Here is a 14,279-nt window from a genome sequence, read left to right on the forward strand (position 1 = left end):
TTTTAAACGGTTTTGTTTACATCGGATAACAATAGGGAATTACCCTCAGGTGCAAGAGCTTCTGTTTATTATGACGTGTCAATAACAAAGTTTCAGACGCGGAAAGATTTCCATCAACATATTGAACAGGTGTGTAACTTGTATCTTCTTTTTTGTCTTATGTTATATTACCAATTGCTGGACATACAATTGTCGTTTTTCAAAAATGCAGATCAACGGTTAGAGAAGGAGTTTCATTTGATTTAAAACTGCCCGAAAACAATTTTGCAATGTTATAAAACTACGTCGTACACATAAGCACAGACATGGGAAGGAAAGATTCTTATAACCGTGGATCTAACCTTGAAACATACAGAAAGCGAATTGGTTGGTTGTTGTGCTGTATAAGGTTTAACACCCATTTTCAAATACTATCTTGTTTTAGGTAAACAGGAGTATCATAGAACCAAAGGTGCTGTAAGGTCCATAAAAGATACATCAGATGCGAAGCAATCAGCTCTTGGAATTAAGGTAAAATTCTTTTCAAAACTGCCCATTTTGGTTTGTGCACATTAATATTATGCACATTAGCACATATATATGTATATAACATTTTGTTTCAGGAGGTATTGCTCGTTATGCTGGCAATATTTATCACGCTGTCCTCGGTATACCTGATCTTTATCTACTCATTCTCAAAATGAAGACAAACTTTGAAAAAACAAGAGAAAACCATGTATTTATGTCAAAATTCTACTGTGCATTTGTTTACAAATTCATTTTACTTTCACTACTTCTGTGTTTCTATTAATTACACCAGCTTTTATATTTTAAAGAGAATGTAAATCTTTCTATGAGAATGTAAATTAATGCAATTGATGTATTTGAATTTATACCTGAAATTTTAAAACTATGTTTTATTTTTTCAACGTTTTGAATAAACTGACACAATATAACCTGTGGAAATATGTCAGCGAATTAAATAGCATTATCACAACCAATAACAAACAGACTACATGTCAAAAAACATCTTTTGACTATTCATTTCATGACAAAAGGCTTGTTTTTTTTCAAATTTTTATCAAACAGAAGATCTAATAAGGTGACTTAATTCAAAAATGATTGTAAAAAGATTCAACTGTGTGCTTCTCGAACAACAGTATAAGTTATATAAAAGCATGACAATAAAAACTTATGTCAAAGTAAAATGAGCTAGTGATGTGGTTCATGAATTCAAATACTAAAGAGGTTATAACTATATAGTCAAACTGCTCATGTCAATCTTCTTCAAAACAGTTGCACCTTCACCACACATGCAAGAAACAGTCGATGCTTTAAGGTCTTCAGTTTTTTTTACACTCTTCCCACAAGTCTTATTTGTATCACATTCTCCTCCACAACAAACATTGTTCAAAGTTGAGTTCTTTTGGGTTCGTGGCTCAAAGTGTTGTTTCACTTTGCTTGTTTTACCAATGCCAAGCTTTGGTTTGCCTTTGTTTAAACCCTCCAGCAACACACATGCCTTGCAGATCTCGTTGGATGATATATATCCACACCTTGTGCAGTTTGACTGAACAGGCATCTTTACCCCCTCTTTGACAGACATCATTTCACCAGAATGTATGATGTCTATGATTGCACTAGGTCGTATTGCCTCGAGATCTTTCAAATAGGTTCTTGCATGGCCTCGATACGCATTTGGTGAGTATATGCACTCAGTGGAAAAGTAGTCGAGCTTCTTGTAATATGCATAAGCTACAATTTCCTTTTCATAAGTGTATTTAAAAGGCTTCACCCTTGGAATACCACTGGGGTCATCACCAGTAATGATCGCTGTGCAGCGCTGAAGTCTGGCAACATCTCCACGCAAAATGTTCATAATTATGGTCTCAGCCACATCGTCAGCATTGTGTCCAGTTGCTATTTTGTCTACTTTCTGCAGCATGGCACCCCGGTCCAATGCCTGGCGCCTGAAGACCCCACAAAAAGTGCAATTGTTTTTTCTTCCAATCTGCTTAACTATTGCGTCCATTGACCAACCATAAAGGTCTTCATACGAAAGGATCAACAAAGGCAGGTCGTATTGCTGTTGATTCCGCTTTACTGTTTCAAGGGAGTCATCTCTGTACCCGGTAATACCTTCATCTATAGACAACAGCACTAACTTGAGTCCATAATTATATCTTTCATTGAGCAACTTCAGCACGTACGCAAGTACAGTTGAATCCTTTCCCCCAGAAGCGCCGATCGCAACTTTTTCGCCTCGCTGAAACAGTTTACCTTTTGTGATTGTGTGATGTATTTCCAGTTCGAAAGCCCAATAAAAGCACTCTTTACAAACTGCATTGCCGGTTTTAGGTCTTTTCAAAAAAGCGTTTTTGTCCTTACACAAAGTGCACTTGACTGGCATTTTGGCCGAATGCTCAAACAATGCAAAACGATGGCATGAAACGTTCTTTGAACTGGCACAATGTTGCAACACACGTGAAATCAATGACGTCAATAAACGTGCAGTTAGCCCCACCAAGCGAAATTGTTTCCCAATTCATTTAGTCACACGATGACGCCCTGGTAATAAAAGCGAATGAGTTTCACGACACCCAAAATCGTGAAGCGTTCTTATTTTAAAGAGAAAAAAAAAGAAGACAAAAAGAAACAAAATGATAATCTCTGTGCTGTATTAGAGTACGTTGTGTTCTTGTTTGTTTCTCTTTTTATCGTTGTGCTAATACAAAGAAAGAAAATAACTAAAAACGAGCAGTGACTATACAGGAAATTGCGCTTTTTATCAATATGTTAGTTTTTGTTAAAAAGCACGTTGTTTTGAAACATCGTGAAATTCCGCCATTTTCAAGGCAATGTTTTTAACCATTTACTATTATTGTTTTTTGCTGAGAATAAAAAGACTGACCTATACTGTTATTAAATACTTTTTACTATTCTTCGTTACCGGCAACAACAAAGCAATAATTTAAATAGTCGAACGGTTTAGTTTTGTGAGACATAGTTTTTCAATACGCATACCTACAATTGCAACTTTCAAGAACAACCAACAACAGGTATTTGTTTTTTAGGGAACCCCTTACAATAAGTCGTTTCCGTAAGGGTGCTGACTGGACCGGCGCTTCCCTTAGGCGAACTAGGCAACCGCCTAGGGGGCAAAGTTGCCTGATTTTGTACAGCGCCCCACCAATATGCCAAAAATACACATCGGGATAACCTTTCGATTCGTGCCAAAAAAACTGCAATCTACTTACAGTAATGTAAATAACAACGATTTTGGTGGCAGAAAGTGGAGCAAAAAAAGAAATAAGCCTTGGGTGCAGAATGCAAAATGCAAATGGAGCTTGTGACTGTACGGGTGCTGGATTATCAAATAGCCGTTAGGGCCTCGTAGGCCTGTGTATTTTTGTTGTTTTCTGTCAACACGCGAACTGAAGTGTGTTTGCCTAGCAGTATTTCAGGGTAGTCCAAGCTTTTTAACGAAGTCCAATTTTATTCAGGAAAATACGCCCGTTGGCCAGAATAATTTTCGAAATTTTAATTTTTTTTTAATATGTTTCCAAAACTGCTATCAAGCGCAATGCAAAGGAAAGTGTTATATTTAACCAATAGATTTTGGAAGAATATTTATTTGAAGTTAAACAGCCCAAAAAATTGGGCCATGTACAACACAATTGGAAATCACAGCCCTGGGTCACACACGTTTGATAGCAGTCAACTAAGCCTGTATCTATACCGGTAAATATGAACCATTGAAGTGAACTTATTTGATTTCTACATTATATCAATTTGAGAAAATTTCAATAACTCTTTACAAATACAACATGGTTTAAAAAATGTCAGGAATTACAGCCCTAACTCTTTTTGCCGAAGCCTTTTCGTTCTGCTGTCGCTTTAAAAACCACATCGAGTTACATTTGCGACCCCGCACAGATAAAAGCAACACGGCCAAAGTGGCACTTGATGGCCAACAAACAAAGATTGAACGGAGTGTGGGCGCAGTCCCGGGCAATCAAACATTATACATGATTTATTGAATAAATAAACGCCATACAAACAAGACAACGTCCGCCCAGTCATAAGGCTTCATGTATGAAAGTTCAACTTGCCCAGAACGCTGCTTTCACGAAAACCTATGCTGTACATGCGCAATACAAGAACCGACACAGGATCATAGTCCTTGCATACGATTTTATTGGACTATTAAAATCATTGTTAACTAAATCAACTCTTTGTCAACTTATTAAACATCCCAGCGTTGTTTGTTTTGGGTTGGTGGTGAAGACAATTGAAACAGTGAAGAATTTTTTTTCGTTGATTCTTGGGGCGAAACAGAATTGCTTTGTTTCAACTTTCAAAGTCCAAACAAAGTGACAAGCCAACTTGGACTTCCATCATGAAGTTTCCAATGAACCAAGCAAATGTTGGTTAAGACACGAAACAATACGACAAGCGAAATTAAATGTTTTTCGATTCAATAATTTCTGCAAGAATCATATTTTTGTGAATCTACAAAGGCAAAATAGGATTTTTCAGACCGGCAAAAATGCGGCCGTCATAAGAAATCAATAATCCCATTTATGTTGTGTGGCGTGACAAACATTAGTCGAGGATAGACGAATGTGAACGAGTGGATCGCTCAGATCGGGCGGATATAACAACGCTGTATAAGAGAAGATAAATTTCAACATATTGGCGGCACATGATAGTCATCGAATGAAAATAATTTACAAAATATCAGGCAAACAAATGGTTAACCGGAAGAGTAAATAGTTGCTTCGATACTAGCTTGGAACTTTGGACCCGGGCTTAAAATACATAATAGTTTTTCCAAAATGGCCAAGGAAAAATATACATTCAATCATTCAACATTTGTTTTCATTGAACCAGAGGTTCTCAACTTGGAATCAACAATGACCTACATGAAGATCCTCAAGATTTTTCCATAAAAAAATACTAGATCATTTTAGTTGTACCGATAGTATATGTCTTTGAAAGAAAAAAATGAATTGCGTTATATATCAAGAAAGTTTCAATCAAAGAAAACGCTGAACTTCCAGAAACATGCTGTGTTTTATGCAAAGATATTTAAGCAATATGCACTGAAGTAACCTTTAAGTCGTAAAGTTTTACAACTTAGGCAACTAATCAGTAGTGCGTTGTTTGAGCCGCGCCTTTTTCTTGACTATGCAAGGGAATGTTTGCGATCGTGCGAATACGGTGCCTTACGTCGTAAAAAGGTAGTTAAACTGCCTAAATACAAAACCTCAACATTTTTTGAGGTAATTTTTCTAAAATGTTATGTGGTGCGACAACAACATCATTATTACTGTCGCCATTGTGAAATCAATTTAGTTTTGTTTCTGTGGAGTTTTTTAAGGCCGGGTCCACAATCACGCTTTGCGCCGGCGGATTCTTTGTTTGTTTCATTATACGCCGGCGTGCGAGCGTACGCTCGGGACATTAAAACAAACAAAGAATACGCCGACGCAAAGCGTGAGTGTGGACCCGGCTTAAGGGCCAAATTTAAGCATGGAACCCTAACAAATAAAATCAAAAATTCTGTGCGAAATTGCTCCAAATATTTGCCAAAACTGTTAGCTTATCTTCCTTGCTGTACAATAGAGACGAAGGTATGCGGACGGGTGCTGAACTACTAATAGAAGAGCAACAAGAAAAGTATTAAAACTAAATTTGTCAAGTTTTATAATATCATAGTTCCTCTGGCGCAGAGTTGGGACTTCGTGCTTCCTTTATACCGCAAAGAAGCCGATCCCCTGTACCGGCCCTGTAAAAGTGGACAATTGGTTAAAAGCTTGCAATTTCGAACAGTTTCGAAAAGCTGCGTTTTAGAAGAATCATTGGATGTGTACTACTGTTTTTAAATAGTATGTACCAATCACACATCAAGAAACTAAAATTATTTTACAATGACAACGCAGAAGTAATGCCATGCTTACGCATAGCAAGGCGGGATCGCCCCACTGCGCAGGCCCTTTATATTTGGCGATCACAGCTCTAATATTCTGATCATGAGGTTCACAGGCTTCGCAGCCAAGGCATTGCAGCCAAGCTGGATCAGCCACTTTTCCCGACAAGTCGGAGCGAGATCTGAAAAATCAAGCTCCCGGTGAGGTTTGAACTCACGACCCTGGGCTAACCAGGCCCAACGCTCTACCAACTGCGCTACAGGAGCTCAGTGGCTTCACGGGGTATATTGTGGCCAAGGTACACTGGTGCGCAAGCGCACAACTTGTCAGGCGACCTTCACATGCGTAGAGGATCTCCACCACCGTAATCAGACAACGCAGAAGTAATGCCATGCTTACGCATAGCAAGGCGGGATCGCCCCACTGCGCAGGCCCTTTATATTTGGCGATCACAGCTCTAATATTCTGATCATGAGGTTCACAGGCTTCGCAGCCAAGGCATTGCAGCCAAGCTGGATCAGCCACTTTTCCCGACAAGTCGGAGCGAGATCTGAAAAATCAAGCTCCCGGTGAGGTTTGAACTCACGACCCTGGGCTAACCAGGCCCAACGCTCTACCAACTGCGCTACAGGAGCTCAGTGGCTTCACGGGGTATATTGTGGCCAAGGTACACTGGTGCGCAAGCGCACAACTTGTCAGGCGACCTTCACATGCGTAGAGGATCTCCACCACCGTAATCAGACAACGCAGAAGTAATGCCATGCTTACGCATAGCAAGGCGGGATCGCCCCACTGCGCAGGCCCTTTATATTTGGCGATCACAGCTCTAATATTCTGATCATGAGGTTCACAGGCTTCGCAGCCAAGGCATTGCAGCCAAGCTGGATCAGCCACTTTTCCCGACAAGTCGGAGCGAGATCTGAAAAATCAAGCTCCCGGTGAGGTTTGAACTCACGACCCTGGGCTAACCAGGCCCAACGCTCTACCAACTGCGCTACAGGAGCTCAGTGGCTTCACGGGGTATATTGTGGCCAAGGTACACTGGTGCGCAAGCGCACAACTTGTCAGGCGACCTTCACATGCGTAGAGGATCTCCACCACCGTAATCAGACAACGCAGAAGTAATGCCATGCTTACGCATAGCAAGGCGGGATCGCCCCACTGCGCAGGCCCTTTATATTTGGCGATCACAGCTCTAATATTCTGATCATGAGGTTCACAGGCTTCGCAGCCAAGGCATTGCAGCCAAGCTGGATCAGCCACTTTTCCCGACAAGTCGGAGCGAGATCTGAAAAATCAAGCTCCCGGTGAGGTTTGAACTCACGACCCTGGGCTAACCAGGCCCAACGCTCTACCAACTGCGCTACAGGAGCTCAGTGGCTTCACGGGGTATATTGTGGCCAAGGTACACTGGTGCGCAAGCGCACAACTTGTCAGGCGACCTTCACATGCGTAGAGGATCTCCACCACCGTAATCAGACAACGCAGAAGTAATGCCATGCTTACGCATAGCAAGGCGGGATCGCCCCACTGCGCAGGCCCTTTATATTTGGCGATCACAGCTCTAATATTCTGATCATGAGGTTCACAGGCTTCGCAGCCAAGGCATTGCAGCCAAGCTGGATCAGCCACTTTTCCCGACAAGTCGGAGCGAGATCTGAAAAATCAAGCTCCCGGTGAGGTTTGAACTCACGACCCTGGGCTAACCAGGCCCAACGCTCTACCAACTGCGCTACAGGAGCTCAGTGGCTTCACGGGGTATATTGTGGCCAAGGTACACTGGTGCGCAAGCGCACAACTTGTCAGGCGACCTTCACATGCGTAGAGGATCTCCACCACCGTAATCAGACAACGCAGAAGTAATGCCATGCTTACGCATAGCAAGGCGGGATCGCCCCACTGCGCAGGCCCTTTATATTTGGCGATCACAGCTCTAATATTCTGATCATGAGGTTCACAGGCTTCGCAGCCAAGGCATTGCAGCCAAGCTGGATCAGCCACTTTTCCCGACAAGTCGGAGCGAGATCTGAAAAATCAAGCTCCCGGTGAGGTTTGAACTCACGACCCTGGGCTAACCAGGCCCAACGCTCTACCAACTGCGCTACAGGAGCTCAGTGGCTTCACGGGGTATATTGTGGCCAAGGTACACTGGTGCGCAAGCGCACAACTTGTCAGCCTTGGCTGCGAAGCCTGTGAACCTCATGATCAGAATATTAGAGCTGTGATCGCCAAATATAAAGGGCCTGCGCAGTGGGGCGATCCCGCCTTGCTATGCGTAAGCATGGCATTACTTCTGCGTTGTCTGATTACGGTGGTGGAGATCCTCTACGCATGTGAAGGTCGCCTGACAAGTTGTGCGCTTGCGCACCAGTGTACCTTGGCCACAATATACCCCGTGAAGCCACTGAGCTCCTGTAGCGCAGTTGGTAGAGCGTTGGGCCTGGTTAGCCCAGGGTCGTGAGTTCAAACCTCACCGGGAGCTTGATTTTTCAGATCTCGCTCCGACTTGTCGGGAAAAGTGGCTGATCCAGCTTGGCTGCAATGCCTTGGCTGCGAAGCCTGTGAACCTTATTTTACAATGAATTACAAAAATCTTATACCTTTGGGGCAAACTTCGGCAAAGCAACTTCTCTTCTGTATGCTCGAAAACCTAAGAAAATAGTTCTGTTGTTAAAAAGTGTTAATGGAAAAACAAGTCGTTGTTTTTTGTGCGGTGCCTCGTTCTTTCTCACAATTACGACGTCAACTTTTAAACACAATTGTACACGTACGAGATGCTTTTCACCAAGGATACAACTGCCAGAGATAAATGTGTCGCCCTGGTTAAGTCGCGAGGTTCCACTATTTGCAATATCAGTATTTGGTTAGTCAATTTAAATTTTTTATTTATTCATGATACCTGTTGTTAATATGTACCAGTGGTTGTAGGTATAAAGGTTTGAGAAATTTCGACACGAGTTTCTTTAATTTGAGCGATTATAATTTATATTACACAGCAAGCATCTATTGAGGCCTTGGATATTTTTGAAAACGAGGTAAGACTTGAGTCAAGAAAGTTTCGGTGGTTTTGGACGATAATAAAAATGCATTGCGTTAAAAACAAAACTAAACTGATCAGCTGCAATTTTATTGTTTCGCCAAAACCGTTTCATTTTCCTGGTAATTTTAGGCGATTTGTGTGTTTGAGAGGGCCCGCCTGGTGCTTAATGATTAACTACACGCTAGCCCACCATCCACTGCGTGTTTTGTTTTACGCTCAAACCTATAAATACAGACCCCACATAGAAAGTAAGGCCGTCGCCCCTAATTTACAAGCTTGTTTTTCGGCACTGGGGGTTATATGTAAAGACCATTAACTTTTCTTTGCTTTTAAGAAGATTGTAAAGTTAATGGTTGTGCTGCGCGGCAATTTTAAAAGGTTGTTTTTTCCTAACTGGTAATTGTATTTTGTTGGTTGTGGACATAGCTTGAATTCATTGCTTTCCAAATGGTGCGTCTTTTTATTATTTTTGGGGCACCGTAAGCTTATTTGGTGGCGAATTTTTTTTCGCTAACGAATACCTTTCAGCTGTTGCACGAGTAATGAATTGTCGTATTTAAAATTCGTCTGTCTCCAATAAAGAACGATCAACACAAAAAAGGTTAATTTTTCGGGAAAAGCCGTTATAATTTGCTGTGGGGATGAGTGCGTCGCTGGTTCGTGAAAGTTGTGAGCCGCTACCCAATTAATCATTGCACAAATTTCGATTTATTTGCACTACCAGCATTCACCTGACAGTTATTGTGGGGACCTTTGACAGTGTACATAAGTTTCCATTTCGGGTGCCTCTAATTAAATGGCCTTCTGACTTTACCTATATTCCGTTAGGTTATCAGGTAAAGCTCGTAACCCGAATATTTGCCCACGTCGTGTTGCGCCAACCAACGCACGCTGTTGGGCAAATATCCCGTTCGCCCGTGTGTACGCCCTGGGAGCGACGTTCGGGCTGGAGTGCTTGACAACCTGTGTTTGCTGTAGGGATATATATCCCAGACAGTAAACGGCTGTTTCATAGCGGGTGACATAGGTAACTATAGTAACTATCAATCATACAACATTCGACGTTCAGCAATTTCGTATGTTTGACACCGCGTGTGTAATAGAAGTTGCATGTAACGAGGTTAAACATATATAGGCACCGCTTCACATGGCTTATGTTATGGAAAAGCATTGGACGCATAAAACAATATAGTATTTTAAACCTTGGCATCTAACAACAAAATTAACCAGTCAATCGATTTAATAATTCCATATACTGTGAGTCAGCATGATAAAATGTAACTGTTCAACAGCTGTACAATGTTTTCAATTTTGTAACTACATCAAATAAATTGAAAATGATAGACAAACCTTTTTCTACTGGACACTGTATTAACTCATCGTCCAGAGAACATAGCTCCATGGTTTGGTTAATGAGGGATGCTTTACCGAAACTACCAACAATCACTGCTTCGCCTTGGCCCTTGTCCATTTCTTCCTCTGTGCAAATAGACGAAAATGAAAGCATATGTTTTATAATATGTTATTAGATGAGCTGCAGATTAACCCCATTTACATGTGCGGCCGGAAGTGAAACGGTTTGGTCGGAAGTGAGACGAATTGAAACATGTCAATCCAATTCATATATCGCATGTGCTTACATGTGTGGCTTGGTAATTTGTATCAACCAAAAACGAGTTAAAATCAACAAAATATTTAAAAATATGCGAGGTTCCCTCGAACTGCATGTTGCTATCGATGAAATCGGAGAAAAATAAAACAAGAAACTGAAAACTAAAAACATTAAGTTTGAAATTTACAAAATAAAAACAATTTTCAAACCAATGTCAAGGACTTGTTTTATAATGTTCATCATTTATCTAATGCAATGTGACAAACTTAAAAACCGCACACCAAAAACCATTCGCATTCGTCTCTTCTCCAAATGGATTAAAACCGAATGCACCTTCTTCGAACGGATTGAGCGCGAGAGCGATTGAGCTCTCCGTAACTTCTCTTGCGCAAAAAATGGGAGGAGCGATTGAGCTAGGCGCATCCGACGTCTTTTTCATTACTGATAAGACTTATTAGGTCGAAACACTGGTCCCTTATCCAGCGTAAGACTGAAAATATGGAACGCTTTCTTATCTTAAATCAGGGTTTCTTAACTTGTGGTTCCAGGAATCTTGGGAACCACAGAAACCTATTGAGGGGGTCCACGGACTTTCACAATCATTTTTATAATTCTTCATCTTTTAGGGGTATCACCCCAAAAAATATTTCCAATACTTTCTGTGGTGTTGCGGGGGGTGCGCAACCCGAAATAAATTAAAAACCTCTGATAAAGTTCGAAAAATAATAAGTTAATAACATGAAAGTCTTGTTTGAGGTGACGTTTAGGAACAGGCTGGGCTCACTATGAAGCCTAAAACATATAAAACGCTGTATCAAAAACGAAAACCAGTCGTTTAACTCACCCGCTGTGTAATTCACCAAAACAACCGCTTTGACACCGACATCAGCTTTCGTGAGATAAGCGATGCCGTAGACGACCGTTGGATTGTCTGTAAAGCGGAAACAATCGGTAAATATTTGATACCTGTATATTTTCTATGGTTTAAACATTATTCTAAGCAAAGTCCCGGCAAATACAGGGGCATTATGTACATGGTGAATTGGGAATATAATGTCTTTAAAAAACGGATCAGCTAAATATATTTAAAAGAAATCCACAGGCTTGCACTGCAGGACTGGGTGTAGCCTATGGACTATTGAGATAAACTTCGTGTTGTACATCTAACTACCGTACAAATATTTGCCAAAGCGTTTCTAGGGCAAAAGTTAATTCCACGTGGTTTTGTTACTAACAATACAGAGTGAATTTTTATAGCAATGTCATTGATTGTGTTTCAAAGGGAGAAAAGTTTTTAATGATTTTGACACGATAGCCTATAAAACCAGGACAACAGAACTTTCCCATAATACTTTTAAGAATCAAACAGTTGTACAAAACACGATTGTGTTGCACCTTCGTTTTGTTGTTGGTTTATGCGCCATCAGCAAATTTGACCTTTAATTAGGCGTCACCATAAATCAGGTTATCTTATGACTCGACCGATGAGCTCACCGCATGAGTCAGTGACATACGAAATACGGATTCCAGAATCCTTTTTCACTATCGCATCCCATTCTTCTACGGAGCTAATGGGGCCCAGGGTATCCCTCCTTGCGTCGGCGGCTTCTCCTGTTTCCAATCCCCGCAGATGGCTGACGTCAATCCCGTAGTCATCCTTGTCTTCCGAGAAAAGTAGGTTTTTGTACAGGACCGCTTCGGGGTCAATGAGGGAATATTTGTACAGAGCGTACACGGTGAACGTAAGAGCGAACATCGTTCCAAGCAGGCATGTTACAATGTTTTTACCTCTCATGGTCGCCCTGAAGGAAAAGAAACCCCTATACAGATATGTAAAACGAAATTACCTTCAAAACAAGACAACATTTTTAACTAAATCAAGTTGCATAAATATAACATGCATATTATATTTTACTCTGTAATATACAAACATACTTATAGTTACTTATTGGAATTAAAATTTTTTTAAAAAAGATTGACGTTTGTGTGTCCCGTTGCGTTTACACGGCGTGAGTTTCTTGTTAAAGGTGTGCTTTTTCCAACGGCCATAAAGCGTTTCTACAAATTATTGGATTTGGTGGCATGTCGTGTTGAGCTGAGCTAAATCACTGATTGTAAATGTTTGGCTCGTTTGTTTAATGACAAAATGGGCCAAAATGTCACATTAATGCGTTCAATAGCATCGATTGTTTTTTCCACACATGAATTTTAGGTTTTGGCTTTCGACAAACCCCCCTACCAATACACCCTTGATACGCTTCATGGCGTTGTAGAATATGTGTTCACAGTCTTGTTAACATATTCTGTATGCACTGCATCGAATAGTGTACGAGCATTATCTGTCACATTGTCCTCTCCATCTGGCCAAATGAAAGTCCAACGTACATCATTTGTATGGAATATATTACCGACGAAACTAAGCAGGTGTTGTAATTCAACGATAAGCAATGTGGAGCCAATAATATGAATTGTGTATAAGCTGCAGACAGATGGCCACTGTTTCGACCTAAAAGGTCTCATCAGTGCAGCTGGTGTGACTATCAGACGACTTTGCTGACCAAACGGTTGTAATTCAACATTCAGAACAAATAGTAGGCTCTACAGTTTCGTACAAAGAAAGGCAAGCCTAATTACTGCTACATGCAAACACAAAACTTAATTAAAACTCGTCCATCTGCCTACATTGCGTATTGAGAATGATTGTAGATATGATCGAAACCTTTGAAAACTAAATCAAACTGGTTTCAGTGATGTTTTAATAAACCAATTAGTTTTGCCTTCTTTTTGCAATCTAAGTTTATTGCGGGTAAACCTGAAATTCTCTTGGCGTCGCGTAGAATTGTGTTAAACTTTGACAACTCAAATCCTTATAGTGGCACTCTAAATACCAATTTCAATAAAGCAGAATTGATAATCCCGACGGCAACTACCACCAATATCAAGTGGTTACACAGCAGAATGCCTAATCTAACTTGGAACTGTAAATGAGTCGAATTTGTGTCATAGCGTCTACTGGAAATTCTTATTAAAAGCTACATCATATACATGTATTTCAGCAGTACCAAATATAACGTTTTTCTAAGCTTTTCTAAACAGCATAATGTCTTGCTCAAACCTCACAACTGCCTAGAAGTGTTTTAAAATGTCCCAACTTGTTCAGGTAGGAAAGACAAACGTACCTGAACCATTCGTTCCGCAAACGGCAATTACGACTTTTCACATGTCGTCCGTAAACAAATTAGTTACATATTAAAAGTTACAAACCACAATTGTAACGATATCCAATACGTCCCAGTCAGCATCCACTTTCGCAATGCTATTTATAGCGCACACGGAATAACCTCATCTGCAATACTTTGAAAAAACCACAGGACAAAGACCATACAAGCAAAGGGTCGATGAAAACCGGAAAACCACATTGTATTTCAAGAAAAAAAACAATGACAATGTTTGGCAGTTTACTTTTTGAGCAATTTACCCTGATTCTGCATTGTAAAGGGCAGGCAAATTCTGCGATGCTGTTTGCTTTTGGATGCTTCAGTCAGTTTGCAAGGGCATATATTTTCTTTCACTCACCGTACAGCACTAAAATTATATATTCGACTCAAATACAGCCTACATCTTTTAATACCAAACTAAGATGACTTTATTCTGTTGGGACCGTGCGGTTGGTGTCCAGCTACACATTTGCTACAAGGTGTATTAGACTTCTGTA

General features: G+C 40.7%; 3 protein-coding genes across 3 annotated transcripts; 1 reads left to right on the plus strand and 2 right to left on the minus strand.

Annotated features, from left to right (window-relative positions):
* The first annotated feature begins 34 nt into the window (after positions 1 to 34).
* Positions 35 to 932, plus strand: LOC145905881 (triple QxxK/R motif-containing protein-like). The gene is made up of 4 exons (XM_082993199.1): positions 35 to 129; positions 212 to 366; positions 425 to 510; positions 603 to 932. Exons 2-4 carry the CDS (start codon positions 306 to 308, stop codon positions 681 to 683), a joined length of 228 nt encoding a protein of 75 aa, XP_082849325.1. The 5' UTR covers positions 35 to 129; positions 212 to 305; the 3' UTR covers positions 684 to 932.
* Positions 933 to 1,082: 150 nt separating this feature from the next.
* Positions 1,083 to 2,418, minus strand: LOC145905880 (cytoplasmic tRNA 2-thiolation protein 1-like). Its single transcript, XM_082993198.1, has one exon. It carries the CDS (start codon positions 2,387 to 2,389, stop codon positions 1,235 to 1,237), a length of 1,155 nt encoding a protein of 384 aa, XP_082849324.1. The 5' UTR covers positions 2,390 to 2,418; the 3' UTR covers positions 1,083 to 1,234.
* A 3,268-nt stretch (positions 2,419 to 5,686) lies between these two features.
* Positions 5,687 to 12,359, minus strand: LOC145906668 (uncharacterized). The gene is made up of 5 exons (XM_082994117.1): positions 12,059 to 12,359; positions 11,409 to 11,495; positions 10,303 to 10,431; positions 8,513 to 8,562; positions 5,687 to 5,770 (listed from the first exon to the last, which is right to left on the minus strand). The coding sequence occupies exons 1-5, from the start codon at positions 12,357 to 12,359 to the stop codon at positions 5,687 to 5,689; spliced, it is 651 nt and encodes a 216-aa protein (XP_082850243.1).
* Positions 12,360 to 14,279: the final 1,920 nt, after the last annotated feature.

This window comes from Ascidia mentula, chromosome 6 (genome assembly GCF_947561715.1).
Source record: "Ascidia mentula chromosome 6, kaAscMent1.1, whole genome shotgun sequence".
Taxonomy (NCBI): Eukaryota; Metazoa; Chordata; class Ascidiacea; order Phlebobranchia; family Ascidiidae; genus Ascidia; species Ascidia mentula.

Bases quoted from the DNA above. Each gene is read 5' to 3' on its own strand.
- LOC145905880 (XM_082993198.1), bottom strand. From the start codon at position 2,389: ATGCCAGTCAAGTGCACTTTGTGTAAGGACAAAAACGCTTTTTTGAAA.
- LOC145905881 (XM_082993199.1), top strand. From the start codon at position 306: ATGGGAAGGAAAGATTCTTATAACCGTGGATCTAACCTTGAAACATAC. The intron at 367-424 runs GTTGGTTGTTGT...ATCTTGTTTTAG, and splicing joins AACATACAGAAAGCGAATTG to GTAAACAGGAGTATCATAGA. The intron at 511-602 runs GTAAAATTCTTT...ATTTTGTTTCAG, and splicing joins AATCAGCTCTTGGAATTAAG to GAGGTATTGCTCGTTATGCT.
- LOC145906668 (XM_082994117.1), bottom strand. From the start codon at position 12,359: ATGAGAGGTAAAAACATTGTAACATGCCTGCTTGGAACGATGTTCGCT. The intron at 11,496-12,058 runs GTGAGCTCATCG...TCCGCTTTACAG, and splicing joins GTATGTCACTGACTCATGCG to ACAATCCAACGGTCGTCTAC. The intron at 5,771-8,512 runs GTATAAGATTTT...CCACTTTTACAG, and splicing joins TGCCGAAGTTTGCCCCAAAG to GGCCGGTACAGGGGATCGGC.